At 43.3% G+C, this 22,604-nt stretch overlaps 1 protein-coding gene across 7 annotated transcripts in view; it reads right to left on the reverse strand.

Moving 5' to 3' along the window:
* The window catches only part of ACP3 (acid phosphatase 3), an 87,210-nt gene that overhangs the window by 43,358 nt on the left and 21,248 nt on the right, over positions 1–22,604 (reverse strand). For 6 of the 7 annotated variants that reach the window (XR_005836570.1, XR_005836571.1, XR_005836569.1 and 3 more), the window contains exons 6-10: positions 22,370–22,462; positions 20,420–20,552; positions 16,144–16,226; positions 14,009–14,112; positions 10,337–10,506 (exon numbers count right to left, since the gene is read on the reverse strand). Coding sequence is in view for 3 of the 7 variants with exons in the window: in XM_008708665.2 (XP_008706887.1) it covers positions 10,337–10,506; positions 14,009–14,112; positions 16,144–16,226; positions 20,420–20,552; positions 22,370–22,462 (583 nt within the window). In the remaining 4 variants the exon portion in view is untranslated. Of the gene's footprint in view, positions 1–7,919; positions 9,661–10,336; positions 10,507–14,008; positions 14,113–16,143; positions 16,227–20,419; positions 20,553–22,369; positions 22,463–22,604 lie in introns of those variants that run through there. The other variant, XM_008708678.2, reaches the window with a different exon arrangement.

Below are 22,604 nucleotides of genomic sequence, written 5' to 3' on the forward strand. Positions count from 1 at the left end.
CCACTCATGCCTTCTCTCTCTCTTAAATGAATGAAATCTTAAAAAAAAAAAGATTAAATAAAGAAAAGATTTATTTATTTATGTGTGTGAGAGAGAGAAGCTACAAGCAGGGGGAGGAGCAGAGGCAGAGAGAGAAGCAGATTTCCCGCTGAGCCCGGAGCCTGATGCAAGGCTGGATCCCAGGACCCTGAGACCATGACCTGAGCCAAAGTCAGATGCTTAACTGACTGAGCCACCCAGGCTTCCCCCTCCCCTTTTTTTTGATTAAAGTATTTCTAAGGTCCTTTCCCAGCTTTAACTTCATGCATTCTTATACAGTTAAAATGATCAATTGCTCATGGTCTAAGGGTCAAAGGAAATACTGTCACTAATTGGATCTAAAAGAAATAGAATAGCATCTTTAAGTTTCTGAATATGATTTTCAGTAAATATCTTTTAGAGAGGAAACCTTGAGCACATGTTAACAATGGCAAGCATTTTTAGGATAACCATGTACTATTCCTAATCTGTACCTTTATTTATACATATCACTTTGATAGCCGACCAGTCATGGGGAGATATATGGGGTCATTTTTTATGCGATGTTATTCATTATTTCATCTGGAAAGTTACCCTAAACACACATACACACACACACACACACACACACACACACACGTCCATGACACTGTATATATCATAAATATCAATTTGTACCATCTCTAAATGTATGTCTGATCTTCACTGTAGAAATAAAGGATTGCTTGTTGGCTTAGGCCGTGGGAAAGCAAACATCTCTCTGATCCTGGCAGCTCTGTCTACGAAGCCCTTGTGCTCCATGGAACACAGTTGAAAATCACATATTTAACTTAACCTTATCATTGTAGAGATGAAAAAAAAAGTAGAGGGACTAGATAATTTGGCTAAGGATAAGCAGATAATTGTATTTGGGTTAGAATATGTGGGCTTATCAGTATCATGATTTTAAAAACCATCTGTTCACTAATGACTTCCAAATTTAAATCTTCCCCAAACTCAGAACTCATATCCAACTGTGTACTTGACATATTTCCTTGGACATCTAATAGGGATTTCAATCTTAATTAGTCCAAAACTAAACTCCCAATTCCCTNNNTTGTGCCCCCGCCCGCCCGCCCCAAACTCTGTTCTTCCAGCAGTCTTCCCCATCTCAGTTGATGGAAACTTCCTTCTTCTTTTGTCCCAGCCCCAAAGTCTCGGACACTTCCTTGACTCCTCTCTTTCTCCACATTCTGTAATCAATATGACAGGAAATCCTGTTGGTTCTACCAAAATTATATCCAGAAACCAGTGATTTCTCCCCTCCTCTGCCACCTCCCTGTTTGGAACCACAATAAACTTTTGCCAGGATTACTACAACATCCTCCTGACTTGTTCCCTAGATTCTATCCTTTATCCCCTACAATCTATTTTCAACACAGCAGCCAAATGACTTCAAGTCAATTCATGACACTCCTCTACTTAAAGTCTGCAATGAATGCTCATCTTACTCAGAATGAAAGCCAAAGTCCTCATGATAACAGTTTATAAGGCTCTATAACATCTAGCTTGGTTAACCTCTTGGAGTTCCTCTCCTACTACTCTCCCTTCGCGTACTCTCTTTTGGCCACACAGGCCTTCCTGTTGTTCCTTAGACATTCCAGGCACACACCCATTTACTGCCTTTGCTATACTTGCTACCACCGCCTAGATGCTCTGCTCATGAATCTTTGCATTACATAACTCCATCACCTTCTTTGCTCAAATCTCATCTTTTTTTTTTTTTAGATTTATTTATTTATTTATTTGAGAGAGAGAGAGAGTGAGCAGGGGGAAGGGCAGAAGGAAAGAATCTGAAGCAGACTCCCCACTGAACCTGGAGCCCGATGTGGGGCTCAATCCTACAACCCCGAGATCAGGACCTGAGCTGAAATCAAGAGTCAGATGCCTAACCAACTGAGCCACCCAAGCACCCCTCAAATGTCATCTTCTCAGTGAGGGCTTTCTATTTAAAGGTGCAACTAATATGCCCTTTCCCCACACCCACTCCCAGTGTGGCACTTGGGATCCTCACCTTCCAAAGTGTTTATTATGTTTATTATTTATTATCCATTCCTCGTGCCTTCTAATAGAATGTAAGCCTCATGAAGGCAAACTTTTTTGTTCATGAATGAATCCCAGGCACTTAGAATCCCTGGCACATAGCAGGTGCCCAATAAATATTTGTGGAAAGACTTAATGATCTAGAACTCACAGGTTCTCAATTCTTAGTTCATTGCTTTTCTCATGATGTCAGGATGCTTGTTAGCATCATGAGAAGGTGAATATTAATAAAGTTGGATCCTTGTGGACAGGTGCCATTACCACTGTGAATGGAGCTAATATAAAGGTGGAGGTAACTGAACATTTATTCAATTAGGACTAAGTGGAAATGAGGGAAGAAGGCAGAGACAAATGATTCTTTAAAATTAATGTTCATGGATAACTTCCTGTATTTGGAAATTTATTTTCAATAATTTTTATTGGCTATGTTGTCATAGTAGTCCATGGAATATCCTTTCCCAATCTTTTTCCTTCCTTCATTCTTTCCTAGACAGGCAGTGGGCACACACCATATGCTAGGCCAGCTATAGGCCTAACCCAGTGTTGGGTTTGGGGGTTCCATGATCCCTGCTTTTGGGATCATCAATAGCTAGTGGGAGAACCAGATAGACAATTATGAGATCATGTGATAAATAGTAAAATAAAAGTGTAAAAGACTCGCCATTGGAATAGAGAAAAAGTTGAGATTAGTATAAAGCTTTCTATGTAGAAGACAAAGAGGTTGAAAAGTTTTCTGAGAAAATGCTAGGATTTGAGCTGGCCTTTGAAGTAAATAAGACTTTGCCATGAGACAGAATGAGTTGCACAAGAGTGTGTTTGGGAAATAATGAGCAGTTGCACGTGGATGGAGTATAGCTTCTGGTGAGTCGAGACCAGAGAGGTAGGTGGCAGCCTAGGTCTTAGAAGGTCTGGTTTGTCACGGGAAACATGGAAATCATCACCAATTATGACACATGGAAGTGACATGGCCCAATTTGTGTTTAAAACAAAAAACAACTGCAGAGAAAGATAGGATGGTAGAGATACTCTAGGCCTGATAACTATAGAAATGCCTTTGACAAGATACTGAGGGCTCAGCACTGGGAGTGTGGTCCTGACAGCACGGATGATGGAATTCTAGCAACTCCTGAAGTAGAATCGACAGGCTCTGTCGTGGACGAAATGTACTGGTAAAGGAGAAGTGGAGTCATGGCCACCCATGGGTTCTAGTTTGGGTGAAGAAGATGGTTAGGCTATGAACTGAGATTGGAAGCACATTAAAAAGGATCAGTTTGGAGTGGAAGAGATAATAAATTTCATTTCAAATGTAGGATTGAGATGGGTTATTATCCTCGTAGAAAGGATCAGATGAGGGCTAGCATTCTAAACAGGTCTAGAATTCTATATGGAGACATGGAAATAAAGATTGTAGGTGTAGAAGACGGAGGCCTGGGTAATACTGGCTCATGTTGAGGGTGGAGTGAGGGCACCAAGGACAACTCATAGGACATGGTCATTTAGGGTATGAGTCTGAGAACATGAAAAGTCTCAGGAGAGATTCTCTCTCTCTCTCTCTCTCCTTAATATTTTAAATTATACACTCCCTTGTACTGTGAAGGATTTTGTGATTTTCACAGAGTAATGTTCTAGAATCTGAGAAAAAGAGGGAGTGATCCATTGTATCTTACTGCGAAGAGACAGTGCTGGAAATGACTGACAAGTTCTCTTCCACAGGGGAACATGGGAAAGCTGCTGAAGGCCGTGTGCATCAGCACTACTTTTCTGAAAACCATTTTGGCAATAAGTATTAAAAGCCTCTTCCTCTTGCTGTTACTCCCCACGTCCTGTCTACTCTTCCTCTTTCCCCTTTGAGTAAGTCTGCCCTCATCCTCATCCTTGGATTACTGCGACAGCCTCCCAGCCGTGCTCCCTGCCTTCAGTCCCACTGCTCTCCAGTCCACTCTCCCCACTGAAGACAGAGGTCTTTCTAAAAGAAGCCTGGCCCATCATTTGTCCTCTGCCTAAAATCTTTTTTTTTTTTTTAAGATTTTATTTACTTGAGAGAGTGAGGGAGAGGGAGCAGGAGCAGGGGGAAGAGGGTAGGAGAGGGAGAAGCAGACTTCCTGCTGAGCAGGGAGCCTGATGCAGACTCGACCCCAGGACCCTGGGATCATGACCTGAGCCTAAGGCAGACGCTTAACTGACTGAGTCACCCCGGTGCCCCTATCTGCCTAAAACTTTTAATGGCCAGAGCTACTCAACTGGACCTGAGACACTTACTGCCCACCTCCTCGGCATCTTTGCACTCTAACCAGACATACTCCTTCTAATTCCTAAAATGCCCCATATGTTGTCTCTAGCCTTTGGGTTTCTACACATTTTCTCTTGTTTGTAACATTTTCCTCTTTCTACACCTCCACTCACCCAGTTAATTCTTTATCTCCTTCAGGCTTTGATTTAAACATCACCCCTTTTGAAAAGCCTTCCCTGACCTCTTAGACTTAAGCTAAATGCCTTTTCCACATGTCCTTTATTATAGTATTCATGGTACTTAACCGTTAGGGCTTGTTTAATTCTTTATCTCCCTGTCCTCCTTACCTGCCTCCCCACACCCCTGCCAAGCGGTCTAGGTCACACGGGGATAATTTTCTTGTCTTGCTGTTTCCTTAGCAGACTTAACGCCTCCTCCATAGGCACCTATTAGGTACATAATAGGTACTCAAAAAATAGCTCCTGTTTATTAAATATTCATATTCTTTAATCTGCTAATTTAATTTTTGGGAATTTGTCTCAGGAGGATAGTCAACAAGCCAGTGTGGGATGGAAAGGGAAGATGATACAGTAGAAATATGGTGTTGGAGAGTGTGAGGCTTGAATCCTGACCCTACCACTTGTGGCATGTTATTTTCTGAGGCTCAGTTTTCTTCTCTGTAAAATGGGGATATGTGATATTGGCAGGAAAAGGAAGACAGGTTGATGAATTAGGCACCGATGAATTTCAAAAGGTATGTTTCCAAAGAGAGATGGAAGGAAGAACATCATTTTTTCGAATAGTTCAGAAGTGAGAGAGAGATGAGGAAATTCAGAATGTAAATGATTAGTTCAAGAAAATTGGGATTGAAGAGAGTGAGAGCAGGTGCTCGAAGCTGTTCTTTGATGAGAGATTTGGGCATGTTCCTAATAGAAGAAAGGCATCGCAGAGAAAGAAAATGAAGCTACAATTCATCAAGGTCCCAAGAGATGCGGGGTGGGATCATATGCATGAGGAAAGGAGTTAGGTTACTCAGGGAGGAACATGTTTTCCTGAGGGGCAGCAGCAAAGGCAGGTTAAGGCTACTAAGATATTTTGGTGTAGTGACAGGAGAACCTGAAAGACTTTTCAATGGACCATCTTGCTCTTCTCAGGTGATCTCATAAGAATTAAAGAAGCCAAGGTGGAATTGAAAGTCTGGGGAAAATAACAAGGCTTTCCTGTAGAGTACAGGAAAAAAGTCCAGTAAGGGTGAATACGTGTGCCAAGTAGTGTTGAAAGATCCACCTGGGGTTGGAACAGAAGTTTCAACATTCATAATTTGCAATGATAACAACAGGCTTCTGATGCACTCAGCCGATCGGAACACAGAAACTGTGTGGTTGGTTTAGTCTAGGGTTGGATATTGCTGTGGTGGGCAGGGTATGGGATGGGCCACTACTGTGAGGTCAGAATTGCCTAGATGGAGGACAGGAGTGGGAGTGAGGAGTGAGTCAGTATATACCAAAGCGAGTTCCGAATGTCCTTAACGAGTGATGACACATGTCCTGGGAAACTGATGATAGTGGCAACAAGAATGAGAAACAGGTGCTGTAACTGGCCTTCTCTCTGAGGGGAGGGCGTTGCTGGAAGGGGTATCATTGAACAGGATCTCTAAATAGCAATGGGGAAACAAGAAAATGCCGAGGTGACTATGCTGAAAACAGACCAAATAACATAGACATATTGACCTATACATATTTCTATGTAGTCAGTGACGGAGTCTTTATAGTGCAGTCACATTTGAGGCTCACTCACAGTTTCTCTCCCCTATTTATTCAACAACTGGGTTCTAGGCTTCTGATATCTGGACCCAACCATGAAGAAGTCAGGCTAAGTATGAAGAGCTGAATATTTATTTATTTATTTATTTATTTATTTATTTATTTATCTATTTATTTATTTATTATTAAAGGTTTATTTATTTGAGAGAGAGAGAGAGAGGTGGGTAGGGGCAGAGGGAGAGAGAGAATCTTAAGCAGACACCCTGCTGAGCAGGGAGCCCAACTCGGGGTTCAATCTCACAATCCTGAGTTCATGACCGGAGCCGAAATCAACAGTGGGATGCTTAACTGACTGAGCCACCCAGACACTTCAGGGCTGAACCTTTATTCAATTAGCAAATTTTGACTGAAGATACCAGGTTCTAGGCATTGTCTGAAGATTCAAGGAGGAAAAAGGTCTGGATCTTGCCTTGCGTGTGTGCGTATCTACTCTAGAGTTTCAGCTTTACAAAGATTATAAGGCAACTTCCCACCAGTAATTCTCCTTCCCACTAAATATGTGATGTCAGAGATTAGAGGGTTTGGGAGAGTGCTAGCAAAGAAAGTCTGATGGTGTCAGTAAAACTTTGGAATTAAGGAAGTATTTTCTAATTTTTTAAAAAAAGATTTTATTTATTTATTTGAGAGAGAGAGAGAGAGAGCAGAAGCAGGGGGAGTGGCAGAGGGAGAGGGAGAAGCAGTCTCCCCGCTGAGCAGAGAACCTGATGTGGGGCTCGATCCCAGGACCCTGGAATCATGACCTGAGCCAAAGGCAGATGCTTAACAGAGCGAGCCACCCAGGTGTCCCAAGAAAGTATTTTCTAAAAAAAAGAATTTTATCATTTTCAAGTAATATAGTATGGAACTTAGACTTACGAATTTCCCAGCAAAGATTCTGCTTAACTTAGTTGATATGAGAATGAAATTGATTGGGTCTAGCACTAGTGAATAACACTGCTTACAGGTAGGAGTAGGATTCATGGGTGGTGGGGTTGCCGGGCATTTTGCATGTCTAGGATATGTACTGTATTTAATGTTTGTCCTGCTTTCTGTATTGGCTTTCCCTGGACACCCTAAATGTTCTGTAGCCATCGCCCCCCCCCCAATATATTATAAAAATCCAACAGTTAAAGCTATTTTTCAAATTTATCTGGGCACCCTATACTTTTATTTGCTAAATTTTGTGGCCCTACTAAGGAATCATTCAATGCCTATAACCTTGTGTGCTTTGGTCTGCTTTGTGGAGTCTCTGCCAAGGCAAACAGAACTTCTTGTTCCAGGAATTTCCCAACACTGACTGCAGTCTGTCCTTCTGAAATTTTTACCTGCTGCCCCAAACATCACTCGTTGAGACCATATGGAACAAATCTAATCCTTTTTCCTTAAAGCAGTTCGGTTATTGAATTCACCTTGTTGGAGACCACCTCATGTTATAGACTCTTACTAAGCTCTCTCTGAGCTAAAACCAGTGGTGTGCTAGTAAACCGGATCAAAAACACAAAAAACAAAACTCTGATTGGTGGCATATGCTGGTTTCTGTGGTGAAAATGCTCCTGCTATGACACCATGACCAATTTCACATGGCCCAGCACAACAATCCTTAATGTTTTCTCTTTATTAACATATTTTGTAATTAGTTGCTCTATTTGAATATTAGGTTGTTGATCCTGGTGTCTTTCTTTTTTTTTTAAGATTTTATTTATTTATTTGGGAGAAAGAGAGCAAGAGAGCACGAGCACAAGCAGGGGGAGGGGCAGAGGGAGAGGCAGGCTCTCCAATGAGCAAGGAGCACGATGCGGGACTCGATCCCAGGACCCCAGGATCATGACCTGAGCAGAAGGAAGATGTTTAACCGACTGAGCCACCCAGGCGCCCTGATGCTGTTGTCTTGAGGAGAAGAATTTTATAAACACTCTACAGGTAGGTTTGATAAGGAGGTGGTGGACTGGCTATGGAGAATAGAGGAGAGGTTGGGATCAAAAGTAACTACCAGCTTATTGGATATTGCTGCCAATCAAGAGAGGGACAGTGGGTTCAGGGAGGAAAGTTAAGTAATTTATACATTCCTTGAGCAAATATTTATTGATCACTAATTATGTCAGGCAAAGGTATTTCTGGTATTTTGTCTTCTTGAATTGGCCCCTTGAGGGAAACCTGTGGGAATCTCCTTGGACCCAGAATCTTCTGCTGAGTAACTCCCCTACTCTTTCCAGGTTCAAGCCACTAAGACATTTGATAAATGGCTTTCTAGTGCCTTGTACCACACCATTAGAAACCTCCATCCAAACTGATTTCAGATGGTGCAGCTACCTACAGATGGCCTTTGCTGCCATTCCTTACTGCCTCCCTCCCTCTGAATCCAGTTAGCTCTTGTCCCCTAGCGACCCTTGTAGTCATAAGATATAACCCTTGTTATTCTGTGTAACATGTATCTTTTTGCTTCCTGTCTACATTGTACATTTTCCAAGGATGTTTTCTTGCAAATTCCCCCTTAAGAGATGAAGCAGAGCCATCCATCAGCTTAGCCTTTTTCTGAAGCAATAAAGTCCAAACTAAATACATTTTCAATGTAAAACATTCATCCAAGCCAGTCAAAATCATTTTTACTTTACATTAGTATTTTCCCTCCGGTTACATTAAAATAAAATCCCCAAACAAAAATAGAGCCCCTCAAATCTGTCCTTCCGAGATTTTATTCTAATTAAACATACACTCACTTTTCACAATTCATTATGAAAGTAATGTTTTTGAACTCCCTACTAGTGACTTTATTCACTATTTTACCTTTGGCTTACTGCTGGAGGAAAGTTACATGCATGGGGGAGGAAGGGTAATTAGATGGTAGCGCTGGGGACAAATATTTACTTGGGAAAAAATAATACAAATAAATATATGAATCAATGTCTCGTGTCAGTCATACCATAACCCACTAGGCGAGGGAATGGCTTTGCTCTGGACTCTGGCATCCAGTAGAAACCATCTCTAGAAACCATTTCATCTTTATCTGTAATGGTAACGTGGCACGGTGTTCTCTAGATGTGTTGCATCTGCCACCCGGCAAATCTATAGGACTCTAAAGAGTGTCATTTGCACGTGATTTCTTCTTGTATTAGTGAGTAGTTTCCGCAGGACTGTGAGCTTGCTGAGGTTTCCTGAAGATCTCAGGATCAAAGCCTTACACATCCCTCTTGTCCTCAGAACAGCTATCACACGGCCATACTTTCAACATTCCAGTAAGTTTTGCTCTTGGAGGCATTTAGAACATTCTTACATTTCTACTTTTGTTCCAGTTTCATATGTGTCATTGTACTTTCTCTCTTAAATCAACTCCAGAGTCAACGTCTCTTATCATCTTCAAGAGAAACCACTCATGCAGGGCTCTCATCTCTGATGTGTTGTGCACCTAAATAAAATTACTGATTTGCTAGCATGTCTGCACTCCAAGAGCTGCCATATATATTATATACAGCAACGTTTTCTGGCAACTTTGCTTTTGGTTTCTTCAAAAGTAACATGGATTTTCCAGGGCTAAAGGATACAAAGATGTATTTACTTTTCAGTTTTTCTACCCAATATGTTTTAACATAAATAGAAAAAGATAGTACCAGTTTCCCAGTGTCGATGATTTCTCTGGATTGCTCCACTGTATTCATTTCTCTGCCTCTCCTTGTGAGAAGGCTGGAGGTAATAGATAAGCTGGTCCCTTGCCCATATGCCTGGGATTAACTTCTTCCCTTCCTTGCTCTCACTCTAGATTGTGGATTTTGTTTGTAATCTATTTCACTTCAGACACTTAAAGAACAACCTCATTTAATCCTGCTCAAGTGATAGCTGGGAGTTCTTAAAAACAACACAAAAACCCCCCAAAAGGTTCTATGTGGTTAATCATATAGCTCATGGCCACCCCACGAACTTTGATCTAACTTGTATCTCTGGTTCTATTTTGACATGATGCCCTTTACTATTAACACTGAAAAAACCAAGTCAAGGTTTAGGCAAGTGGGGTCAGGGCCTGGTGGAGAGGCAGGAGTTGACTGAAGTTGGGTGTCCCTGAAACAGACAATTATCACCCCAAACCCATTTCACTCAAAGCTGGGGGTGATGGTCGAGTTCTACTCTCAAAGCCACCATCTGCCTGGAGAAAGGGTATTCTGCCTTTTCTGCAGAGCTTTGTATATACACCAATCCATAACATTCTCAGTACCTTGGTCATTGCTTGTGGTCGTACACTCCGCGGACCAGTCCTGGGGGATCACAGGGGCAACCAGCTCAGCAAACTCCGTCAGAGGACAGCTGGGAGTGCAGCCTGGCAGCGTGAGGGGGTATGGCTCATGCTGGGTCTCATTCCGGTAGTACATCTCTACAAAGTACTCCCTGGTGGAGGAAGGGAGAAGACAGAGCCATTAGTTCTGTGTCGTTGAAATGCCACTGAATTATTTCCCACCTGGCCTGTAATATGTTAAGAAGTTAAGAGGTTAGGGGAATCTGGGTGGCTCAGTTGGTTAAGCACCTGCCTTCAGCTCGGGTCATGATCCCAGGGTTCTGGGATCAAGCCCTGCATTGGGCTCCCTGCTCAGCAGGGAGTCTGCTTTTCCCTCTGCCCCTCCCCCCCATGTGTGCGCGCTCTCTCTCTCAAACAAATAAAATCTAAAAAAATAAACAAAACAAAAACAAAGAAGTTAAGAAGACACAAGTTAAGAGGGGAAGAATTTACAGGAGTGAGTAGATATTAGCCAACATAGGTGTGGGAATGGGGAGGGCCAGATCCAGAGGGTGGAAATGGGAGGGCTGGTACGTTAGATAACCAGGGGCAAAAGAGGTGGGGACCAGGATGCTTAATTGGGAGGGAGCTGAGAGGTGATGGTGGGGGAACTGGGGTGATCTGATGAGGCTTTGAATAAGAAGTGGAGGGTAGGTAAGGTGTTGGGTTTTCTTTCTCTTATTCTCTCCCCTTCATGATTCTCATTTGCTTCATTTTCTCTTTTCCTCTCAGGATTTCTTTTAGGTTTTCCTCTGAATGAAGGTACCCCTGCTTTCCTTATCCAGGCAATAAACCTGGAACTGAGCAATATTTAACACACCTGTGCTTAAATATACATCCAGATGTTGTCAAAATTACACCTCAGAGAGAGGGTGTGGGTGTATACCGAAGTCCTCCTACTCCCTCATATTTGATACTTTATTTGAAAAAACAAGATGTATGACAACCTTTTAAAACCAGTATGAGAGCCTCACGGAGTCATTTGCCAAAGAAGCAGGAGACAAACTGAAGTGGGATTTAGTGGTCATCCTTGGGGTAGTAACCTCACAACTGTAACTGTTGGGTGTTTTTATAAAGAAGGCTTCTAAAATATCACTTGCAGGGGCGCACGGGTGGAGCAGTTGTTGAAGCATCAGACTCTTGGTTTCGGCTCAGGTCGTGATCTCATGATCATGGGATCGAGCCCCGAGTCGGGCTCCGCGCTAGAATTGAAGTCTGCTTGAGATTCTCTCCCTCTCCCTCTGCCCCTCCTGCTTGTGCTCTGTCTCTGTCTATCTCTAAAATGAATAAATCAATCTTTAAAAAAACTTCACTTTGGGGGCACCTGGGTGGCTCAGTCATTAAGCGTCTACCTTCGGCTCTGGTCATGATCCCAGGGTCCTGGGATCGAGCCCCGCATCGGGCTCCCTGCTCAGCGGGAAGCCTGCTTCTCCCTCTCCCAGTTCCCCTGCTTGTGTTCCCTCACTCATGGTCTGTCAAATAAATAACATCTTCAAAAAAATTAAAAAACCTCACTTTTAAAAGCCACATAAACAGTAGTAACCACACATATTCACTTAGAGATATGTTTTTAAAAACTTCCCAATATTATATGAATGACTACTTGCACCCTGGGATGACTTTCCCAGTGACAGCATCTTTTATCTCAAGATGACATGGCAAAGATGACTAATAGTCGATCAAAATTCATGATCCTCTTTCCATATAATAGAGTTACTGCTGAAAAAGTGACTACATTTCTCAGACTCCCTTGCATGTAGGTGGGACCAAGAGACTGTACACACTCCTTGGAGATGTTGTGAGTTTGGTTTCAGACCAGAACAATAAAGCAAATATCACAATAAAGTGAATCAAATGAATTTTTTGGTTTCCCAGTGCATATAAAAGTTATATTTACATTATATTGTAGTCTATTAAGTGTGCAATAGATTTATGTCTAAAATGTGTATAACTTAATTAAGAATACTTTATTGCTAAAAAATGCTAACCATCATCTGGGCTTTCAGCGAATTGTAATCTTTTTGCTGGTGGAGGGTCTTGCCTCAGTGTTGATGGCTGCTGACTGCAGGGTGGTGTGGAAGTCTGGGGTGACTATAGCAATTTCTTAAAATAAGGCAACGATGAAGTTTGCCACTCTTCCTTTCAGAAACCATTTCTCTGTAGCATGTGATCCTGTTTGATAGCATTTTACCCACAGTAAAACTTCTTTCAAAATTAGAGTCAATCTCCTCAAACCCTACTGTTGCTTTATCAACTAAGTTGATGTGATATTCCCAGTCCTTCGTTGTCATTTCAACAACAATGTCCCCAGCATTTTCACCAGGAGTAGGAGTAATTTCCACCTCAAGAAACCACTTTCTTAGCTCATCCATAAGAAGCGACTCCTCACCCGTTAGTTTTAACATGAGATTGCAGCAATCCAGTCCCATCTTCAGGCTCCACTTCTAATTCTAGTTCTCTTGCTATTTCTACAACATCTGCACTGAAGTCTTAAATCCCTCTAAGTCATCCATGAGGGCTTTGGAATCAACTTCTTCCAAACTTCTGATAATGTTGGTATTTTGACTTCTTCCCCAGAATCATGAGTGTTTTTAATGGCATTTAAAATGGTGAATCCTTTCAATTTACTTTGCCCAAATCCATCAGAGAGGAATCACTATTGTGCCTGTGGGAGTTATAGGCTTTCTATAGGTCCTAAAAAGATAGAACCCTGGGTTTCCAAATCACACCATGGATGAGTCACCTCCTAATGGCCAGGGACATCACCTCTCTCTCTCTCTCTCTCTCTCTCTCTCTCTCTCTCTCCTTCCCTCCCTCCCTCCCTCCCTCCCTCCCTCTCTTTTTAGGGGGTGGAAGGGCAGAGGGAAAGGAAAAGAGAGTCTAGTGCTGAGCTTGATATGGGGCTTGATCTCATGACCCTGAGATCATGATCTCAGCCAAAATCAAGAGTTGGACGCTTGGGGCGCCTGGGTGGCATAGTCGTTAAGCGTCTGCCTTCGGCTCAGGGCGTGATCCTGGCGTTATGGGATCGAGCCCCACATCAGGCTCTTCCGCTGGGAGCCTGCTTCTTCCTCTCCCACTCCCCCTGCTTGTGTTCCCTCTCTCGCTGGCTGTCTCTATCTCTGTCGAATAAATAAATAAAATCTTTAAAAAAAAAAAAAAAAAAAAAGAGTTGGACGCTTAACTGACTGAGCCACCCAGGCACTACGAGTGATGGCCGACATCTCTGTTGAATTGGATGAGTGAGAAAGAATCATCCATTGGGATAAGCCTCTGAGAATCTGATGTTCATTTGTATAGCAGCGAAAATTACCCTTATTAGTTAATATATCCGGAAAACAGTTTGAGGGGACTCAAAATTGGCTCTAGTGGTGAAGATACAAATTAAGATGCATACAAAGAGTTTGGATAATTTGTTTCATGAAATTTGAAAGTGGAAAAATAGCAATGTTTTTAACTTAGGGAATTATTTTCCATAGTATATGATTTTAAATTTATGTACCTAACTGAAAATTAAATGTTTTAAGAAAATATTTAAGCTAATAATAACAACAATAATAACAAAACCTGGGGGCCAGCGGTATTAAGTGTGAAAAGCACCTCTTAGATACTTACCCCTTCTCAAGATACAATTCCATTATGTGGCAGGAAGCATAGGGAGGAAGGATTCCATTGTAAACATCTAGTGCCATCTGTAGGCCACTCACGGTAGTGTCATGCTGTGGGGATTTGAAACAAGTCATTTTTGATCTTTACCTCTGATTCAGATATACATTCCATAGGTAGTATTAAGCACTTGTAGAGAACGATGATGGTTTTTGATTCACTTAAATGTGCCATACCCCCATGGCAGAGAGGGGAAGGACTAAGTTTTGTGGAGCATCTGTTATGTGCTAGGCAGTATGCTTCTTTTACATATCATTATTCCCATTAAAAAGATGAACAAGCAGACCTTGATAAATTAAGTAACTTGCTTAATCATATAACCCCAAAAAGGAAGAAAGTAAATTTGAGTCTAGCGTTCAGGTTTTGTACCATGCTTTTTCCCAGTGCAACATCTATTTTAGCTTGTTTCATTAATTTTCATTAAATTTAAAATATTTGGAACATATTAATGCTAGATTATATTTCTTTTACAGATTAGAATAATCTGTAATTTTAGAGTTGGGGAAGAGGGACGCCTGGGTGGCTCAGTCAGTTAAGCATCTACTTGCTCAGGTCATGATCCCAGGGTCCTGGGATTGAGCCCCATGTCAGTCTCCCTGCTCAGCGGGAGTCTGCTTCTCCCTCTCCCCCTACTTTTCCCCCCGATTGTGCTCTCTCTCTCTCTGAAATGAATGAATAAAAAAATCTTAAAAAAGTAAAGTTGGGGAAGAATATATAAGGCTATAAATGTTAGGTTAAAATGTAAGGAAATAGAGTGCATAGCCCAAAATTGTCAATTGTTCATCCCAGAGTGCCTAGAAGGCATAGGGGACTGGTCTTCAGTCCCAGTTTGGTCACTAATTAACTATATCATCTTTGAAAGTCCTCTGCATCTGTATCTACAAAGTGGGCATAACATTTGGTTGCCTAAACTCTATGGCCGTATTAAAAAGGGCTTAGAACTGATTTACTGGAGAAAGAACTAGAGTTACAGATTTATGACTTGCCAGAAATCACGCAAGTTAGAACTGGAAACCAGATGTGAAACTAAAGAAACTGGCAGAACGGACTGGTTTCTGGAAGCCCCCGCCCCGGAAGGACTACGCTGTTCCGTCCAGGAGCTCTTTGGCTTACACCATTCAGAACCTCAGAGGAGCAACAAGCTTCCCTGGAAGTCGTCTCTTCCATCTTCCTGCAGAATGAAAACATGGCTTTCTCCAGCCAAACCCCATCTGAGAACTCCCCTGTCATAGAGAAGTGGGTGGGAAGCTGAGTTCCCATCCTGTGTGTCCTGGTTCCCTGCTCATTGCAGACTCCCCGGACAGCCATTTTGGTGCTCTACACACCCCTTGAACCCCTGTCCCCGTCCCCACCCCCTGAACAGTGCCTTTCGCTGGCCCCTGCTCCTAAGCTGAAGCCTTCACCGAGACCTCCCTTTTCCTTTCTGCACCCCATTTGGCTCTAACTTCACGTTGCAGCTCTTTTTCTCCTTCTCTCTTCTAGTCCTTTTGCCTCCTGGAGATTTCTATTTGGATGCTCCCTGGCCTTTCAAACCCAGTTGTCTAAATTGCTCCATTCCCGCGGCCAGAGCGCCTCGGTTAACTAACGGCTGGTTAATGGTTCCACCCTCCTTGCCGTGCTGGAGGCTGGAAACATGGCCTTCACCTGTGGTTGTACCTCCACATCGTTACTCCCCGCCCACATCCCATTCATCACCACATCCTGTTCATGCTCTGCTTTTAGTTTGGAACAGAAGTGGTACTTGCCTTCTCCGTGTCACCAAAGCGCTTGTTTGCACTGCATTTCTATACTGCTTTGTATGGTGTTTATGTCTTCTTGTCAGTCCCAGACCATAAACGCCTTAAGGGCCAGAATTATGTATTTAGTTTTAAAAGTAAAATTTAAAATAAAATAAATAAAATTTAAAAATGCCAACCATGGAGGTGGTCTTGTATATACATATTTAGGAGAGTTGAAGAATCACTGTCTAAAATGTCTACCATCTACTGGGCCATAGGGAAATGATGAGGAAGAAAAGGAGGCTCCCTCCTTAAAGACACGACTGCCTGAACGAAGGGATGTTGAGCGGAGGGGAAAACACTTACCGCAGAGTACATGACAAGTTTCCTGTGGTTCGAGGGCTGAGTTGCACTCTTCATGTGACTGAGGATCTCACTGACCAGGACACCTTAAAAAAGAAAGATCAACAAAGGAGCTGAACCAAGCATGGGCTTAAACTTTCTGTTAATTCCTACTGTCTGGTTCTCCCTGCCATGGTTCTCAAGACCTAAGAGAGGAAAAGAAGTAACTTTGGGTTTGCATCTACTGTGTGCTTTACAGTGTTCTACTGAAGCCCTACTTCTATCCCCCATTTACAGTGAGAAAGCTGAGGCCTGGTGACATACAGTGACTCATCCACAGGCTGGGCAAGGAGAGCTGGGTTGGCATACGAGGACCCTACTCTCCCCAGGTTTTGTCAAAGCTTGAGAGAGGAGGTTGAGGAACTCAGAAGGAATGACAAATGGTATTTTTCAGACAGTTGCTAGCTAGTGCTTTTCTCCAGGGCAGCCCTAAAATGACAGCCTGGCGTCTACTCTGTCTTCACCCTTCTTGCTTCTACTCTCTGGTAGTCAAACCTGTGGGAGGCCATGGGAGAAAGCAGTCTCTGGATGTCTGTATAGGGCATGGACTGTTTTCTGTGGACAACTCTGGGGATCACTATTAGGGGGCAGCCAGCATCTTCCATCTGAGGGCTCCATAGAGGAGCGCTCTTGCCCCTCGTATCTGTTGTTCCTGAGGTGGTGAAGGGCAGGCACACAACTCAGAGTTTCCACCCTCCTGGCCGACGGTGAAGGCTGAGGGGTATTTTGGGGTGCCAGGTGCTGGATTTCCACAACCATCACCTGAACACTCCTTATATCTCCGGTGGTTGTTTTGTTTGTTTGTTTGTTTTTTTAAGATTTATTAATTTATTTTAGAGAGAGAGTGTGCCATGGGGAGGGGCAGAGGGAGAGGGAGGATTCCATGCTGAGCATGGAGCCAGATGTGGGGCTCAATCCCATAACCTGGAGATCGGGACCTGAGCCACAGCCAAGAGTCTGACTCTCAACCGACCACGTCACCCAGCTGCCCCTGTTGGTTTCTGTACTACATGTGTAATCTCCTGGCTTCAGAATGACCAGTTTGTTTTTGTAAAGAGCAGGCATTGATGTTAACAGACTGTCATTCCAGGCTCTCCGGTCCACTCAGCAAACACACGGAGCAGCTACCATGGGTCAGATGCTATGCTAGGTGAATCACACTCCTGCCCTCAAAAAGCTCATAAAATAGTACAAAGAGACTGTTCATTCATCTGTCTACCAAGAGGCACCATAAAGGGTTAATTAGGAAGGGAGCCGGTTTGCTCTTTCTGTAGATGCTGGGACTCCCTTGACTAGGAATGGAAGAACCTGGAAGCCACATCTCCAACAGGTCTACATCCCTCTGCTTCAGAGAAGGTGGCTTTCTCAGCGTCCTTTAGGGATGACACCATCACCTATCAGCAACCTGTCCATTGACAGGTGCCTCTGCAGCAGCCTTCGGGGCTGACAATGGGATATGATCTCAGCCCTTGGTTCTGGGGTGACTGTCCATCTTGCCCCAGAAGAAACTAGGGGTAACCACCACAGTTACCCCCAGGCCCTTGGCATTAGGTTTTATGGGAGGGGACACTGAGGTTCAGAGACTTGCAGCAACTCGTCCAAGATTCCACACCGTGTGCACAGAGGGGCTGAACTTCTCCGAATCCAGCATGTCTTAATCCTTAGACTACACTGTAGCACAGCCTAGCTTCTGAGCTCCCTGTGGCATCATTTATTAACTGCTTACACTAGACAAAGTATCACTGCCTGGAAGACACAAGCTTCCCCTCCCACACTCGGGAGCTACAGCAGGGGCTGCCACACGTTTTCTATAAAGGGCCAGACCATGTTTTAGGCTCTGTGGGCCATGCAGTCGGCCATAACTGTTCCCTCTCAGGGAGAAGCCCCAAAACAGCCATAGCACTACCTAAATGAATGTGGCTGAGTTTCAATCACATTTTATTTACAAAAAAGTAGGCAGCAGACTGGACTTGGCTTGCAGGCTGTAGCTTACATCAACCTGTGGCATACAGCGAGGACAGCTTTGCATTAATACAGACATGACCAGCCATTTATCAAAAATTCCTAAATGAACCTCAGGAATTTGTGTGTGTGTGTGTGTGTGTGTGTGTGTGTGTGTGTGTGTGGTGTGTGTGTGTAGAAGGAGGTGGGTGGAAGGGTGTGGAGTACCAAACTAAGTCATCCCTAAAACCAACTGATGGAACAAAAGTTTCGGCAAAGATCGCCAGATGCCAGTCAAAGTCCTGGTGCTCTTGTGCGACTCTGTGTCACCCAGACAACATATGTTTTCTCTGTAGGATTGCATTTAGCCGCTTCATCATCCAACAAGCATGTAGTTGACAAATCTCTCTTGCCTAGCCAGATCCAAACAATAGGCTGAACTTGGGTTTTGGCAGGAATCACTCAGGAAACAATCTCCTGGCCAATCCACACCCTGGACTTCTCCAGAAAATAGGACAGGTGCATTCACACAAATACCAGCCTTTGGAGTTGAGACCAAAAGAACAGCTTAGGGAAGGACTCTTAACAGACAGAATCCAGTTCAATGCTCTCAGCAGAGGGGAAAACCGGATTGAGCAGGGGAGTGACTTCCCTGAAATGCAATGTCTAGTAGTCAAAGGAAAACAAGAAGAGGAAACATGAATAAACTGTGAGGAAAACCCCCAGTTTTTCTTCCTATTCAGACTCCTGCATCTATTACTAGACTCTTCTCAGTTTCTGCCTGGCCTTCCTGGCCCATTTCTTCACATTTCTGGCATCTAGAAAAGCGCTTCTGAACGTTCATGTTTCGTGAGGTACCTAGGGATCGCTGTAGAATGCAGATTCTGATTCAGGTGGACTGGGGCGGGGCCTGAGAGTCTGTATTTCCAACCAGGGCCTTGGTGACGCTGCTGCTGCTCCTCACGGACTGCATGTTGAGTGGTGAGGGGCTGACCTCCTCAGCCATCATGACTGGGTTGGGGGAACTTGCTCAAAAGCCCTGTCTCCACCATCTGATGCGGCTTGGGATTGGGTCATACCTCTGGCACCTGGTGGTTCAGGAATAAGACCTGGCGTATGTGTAGCCAATGGGGCCCAATGTCCACCCCCTGCCTCTTTTCTTGTTTACACATCAGATGAGGCTGCTGCTTGGGCCACGTCCCAACACACAGCCCTGAGTGAAAATCTGCCCAGTTTGGTCCAACAGCCAGGAAGCTTTGTCTCTACGTCTTCTCCTGGGGCTCTGCTGAACTGGTTCTCACCCCACAGTGAACAGGGTCTGGCGATGGTTGGAGTCTTGATGTGATTGCCCTGTTTCTCTCAAACTGTCTAGAGTCTGTGACTTGGAACATCTCCTGTGGCTTAGAATTTCTTCACTGTGATGTCTACCTGACATAACGGACCTCCTCTTGCTCTCCATCCTCACTTTTAATGTCTACATTAACAACCCCTAGAGCTGACGCCCCCCATGGTGTCTTGGCCTGCCGCCCAATTGCCCTCAGAGGCATCAGCATCTCTTGCTGTCCTGTCTGTTTCTACCTCCTTTCTTCCATCCACCTATGCTGATTATAAGGGCTTGGCAGCCTCTTGCCTGGGTCTACCTTCGTTATGATAGGATGTCCTATGCCAAATCCAGCTGAAAGGAGGCATCACTGAGAAATAAATGTCTTTCAACACCAATGGAAAAATTTAAGCTGTGCCATAAATTCGTCAATTGCAATATGTATGAATCTACATGACATAATTAGTCTGCAATTAACTTTCACAATGGCTACCAACAAGGACCTCAGGAAAACAGTCCTCTTTCATCATACTTCCCACTTGAAGAATTCATCCTATAGGCAGCCAGACGTAATTGCTTTTCATGGGGCTTAGATACAAGATCCTTAATTGTTTGATCTGGAAAGGATGAAAAGTATCATTTAGCTTTAGCCCAAAGCTTCCATTTTCTAGATTGGAAAAACTAAGGCCCAGAGTAGGTAATATTAATGACTATAAAAACACATCATGTTTATTGACAGTGTATTATATGCCAGGCACTGTTTATCCCAAACTTTCTGAATACATACATTTATTTTAATCCTTACTCCCTGTGAGGAGGGCATCATTATTATTCCCATTTTGCAGAATGGAAACTAGTGCTGGAGTGATGACGTGACTAGTCCAAGGTCACACAGCTGATTAGTGGTGGGACGGCACTCAGACCCGGATCACTCAACCACAAATCTAGTACAGTCCTTCCACTTTTTTATATACTTACCCCCCTGCAGTCTAGATTTCTCTTTCTGCTTGTGAATTCCATAGATAGACAGGATGGACAATTCTGATAATTCTTTCAACTTAGTCATGGTATCCTCTGTGGCCCAGGAGGGTAACGTGAAATTGTGAACACTCTGTAGCAAAGAAAAAGAGAAGAAAATGTGTATTTTTATTTGACTTTTTTGTCCTCTTTGTCCCTCAAGAACTACTGGGCCTAGTCTTTCTTATCCTGACATTTCTCTCTAGGAAAACTTTACTTTGTGGTAAGTCGTGGTATGGATTTTCAGCAGGGAAATTCACAGAGACTGATTCGCCCCTTCCTACCAAGTCCGTAGCTTTTGGCTGAACCATGGGTCCAAAGGGGGAATTTCTAATTTGCAGAGTAAGGGTGAGGTAGGGCAAGAATGTACCTCATTCCTTTATGAAAGGTTTAGAAATCTATGAACCTGTGGGGAAGCTGACACTGACAGGGTTCGATGATATTTCTGTCAAAGCTGAGTGAGTGCCCTGAGAGGACAGCTAGGAGAGGCAATATATTTCTGGAGCCTTCAATACCAGACCCTCCATTCCCATCAGCTTCCAGTTCACTGACTCCTGGGGAATGTGTACAGTACACACAGTAGGCTCTCAGTGAATATGTATTACATGGATGAATAAGCTGGACAGCAGGGCCGGTGTAGACTTCTTGCCAATATTTATTACTTGGTATGAAAAAAAGTTGATTCAGAACCCCCAGATTCAAGGATTGAGAGAGAGAGAGAGAGAGTTCTTGAAAGAGAAGATCAAAGTGGAGTGCCTATGGAAGAAATAAGTGGGAGAGAAGTGAAAAGCAAACCATGCACCATGGCCACATCATGGAACAGCTCAGATCAACCGATAGTGAGGAAGAAAAAAAAAAATCAAGACTTGAACCAAAATATGGCTTCTTGTCTCCACTGAGGAGTCTTTCCTTTCCTTTTTTCTTTTTTTTTTGAAGATTTATTTGTTTATTTGTGGGGGGGGGGGGCAGAGGAAGAGAGAGAATCCCAAGCAGGCTCCACACCCAGGGCAGAGCCCAACATGGGGCTCGATCTCATGACCTTGAGATCGTGACCTGAGTCTAAACCAAGCGTCAGATGCTTAACCAACTAGCCACCCAGGCGCCCCTAAGGAGTCTTTTATAAGGCTAATAAATTTTCCTTGAAACAGATGCTAATGATAAAGTAAAAATATCAGGAAGGTCATGTAAAGGTCAATAAACTGTTATGGAGGGGGACAAACTGTGTCATTTGTTACCGACACGGAACCATGAAGGTAATTGCTGGCCCCCAGGCCCTCATGATGACCTCAAAGTCAGAGGTGGATATAAATCCAGTATGTGGTCAGAATTTTGCCCTAGGATTCAGTGAACCCGGTAGGGAAAGCAGGATTATAGAGTACTCCTTTTGGCCAGTAGGTGGTGCATAGTGAGTGAAAAATACCAAGTTGCCTTGAAAACCCCAAGGTAATTGATCTAGCTTCAGAGGTTATTTCATAGGCATGTACGGCAAGGAAGAGATTCCCAATCAAACCAATTTCTATAGCCGGGCTTAAAGTTGTCTTGCTTATTTCTATATCCAGAAATCAGGTAATCTTTTTTTTTCTTCCCTCTATATAATAATATTGTTTTTTTCATTAAAATCCATGACAGGAGCCCAGCAGTCCTCAGTGGCTGAAAAATAAGTAAACGCCAAGACATAGAAGAAAAGCAATTTTGCCTGCAATTTTCTAAAGGGGGACAACATAAATAATGGAGAGAAAAAGTTCGAGTTTTCAATTTAATATAAAGAAGTCTTGAATTATGTTTCAATGTCAAAGGAAGCATAATTAATATATCTGCCACAAAGGGTAAGAAAATGTTTTCAACTGTTTCAAAACAGGCATAAATCAAAAAATCAGATTGCAAGTTAATCTTTGATATTTTTTCTTTTACCTCACAAAATAAAGGGTCGTAGACTTTAGTCCACATTCCAAAAAGGTCCTGGGTATGGTATCCTGTAAATGTTGGCAAGGTTTCTATAAAGTCCTGAAACACACAGAGAAAACATTTTTACGTTTGAGTCACTCAATTTCAGCATCACTGATATTTGGGGCTGGATAATTTTGTTGTGGAGGGCGCCCTGTGCTTTGTAGGGTGCTGGGATGTATGCCCGGCCTCTGCCCACCAG

Source organism: Ursus maritimus, unplaced genomic scaffold, assembly GCF_017311325.1.
Source record: "Ursus maritimus isolate PB19 unplaced genomic scaffold, ASM1731132v1 scaffold_20, whole genome shotgun sequence".
Classification (NCBI taxonomy): Eukaryota; Metazoa; Chordata; class Mammalia; order Carnivora; family Ursidae; genus Ursus; species Ursus maritimus.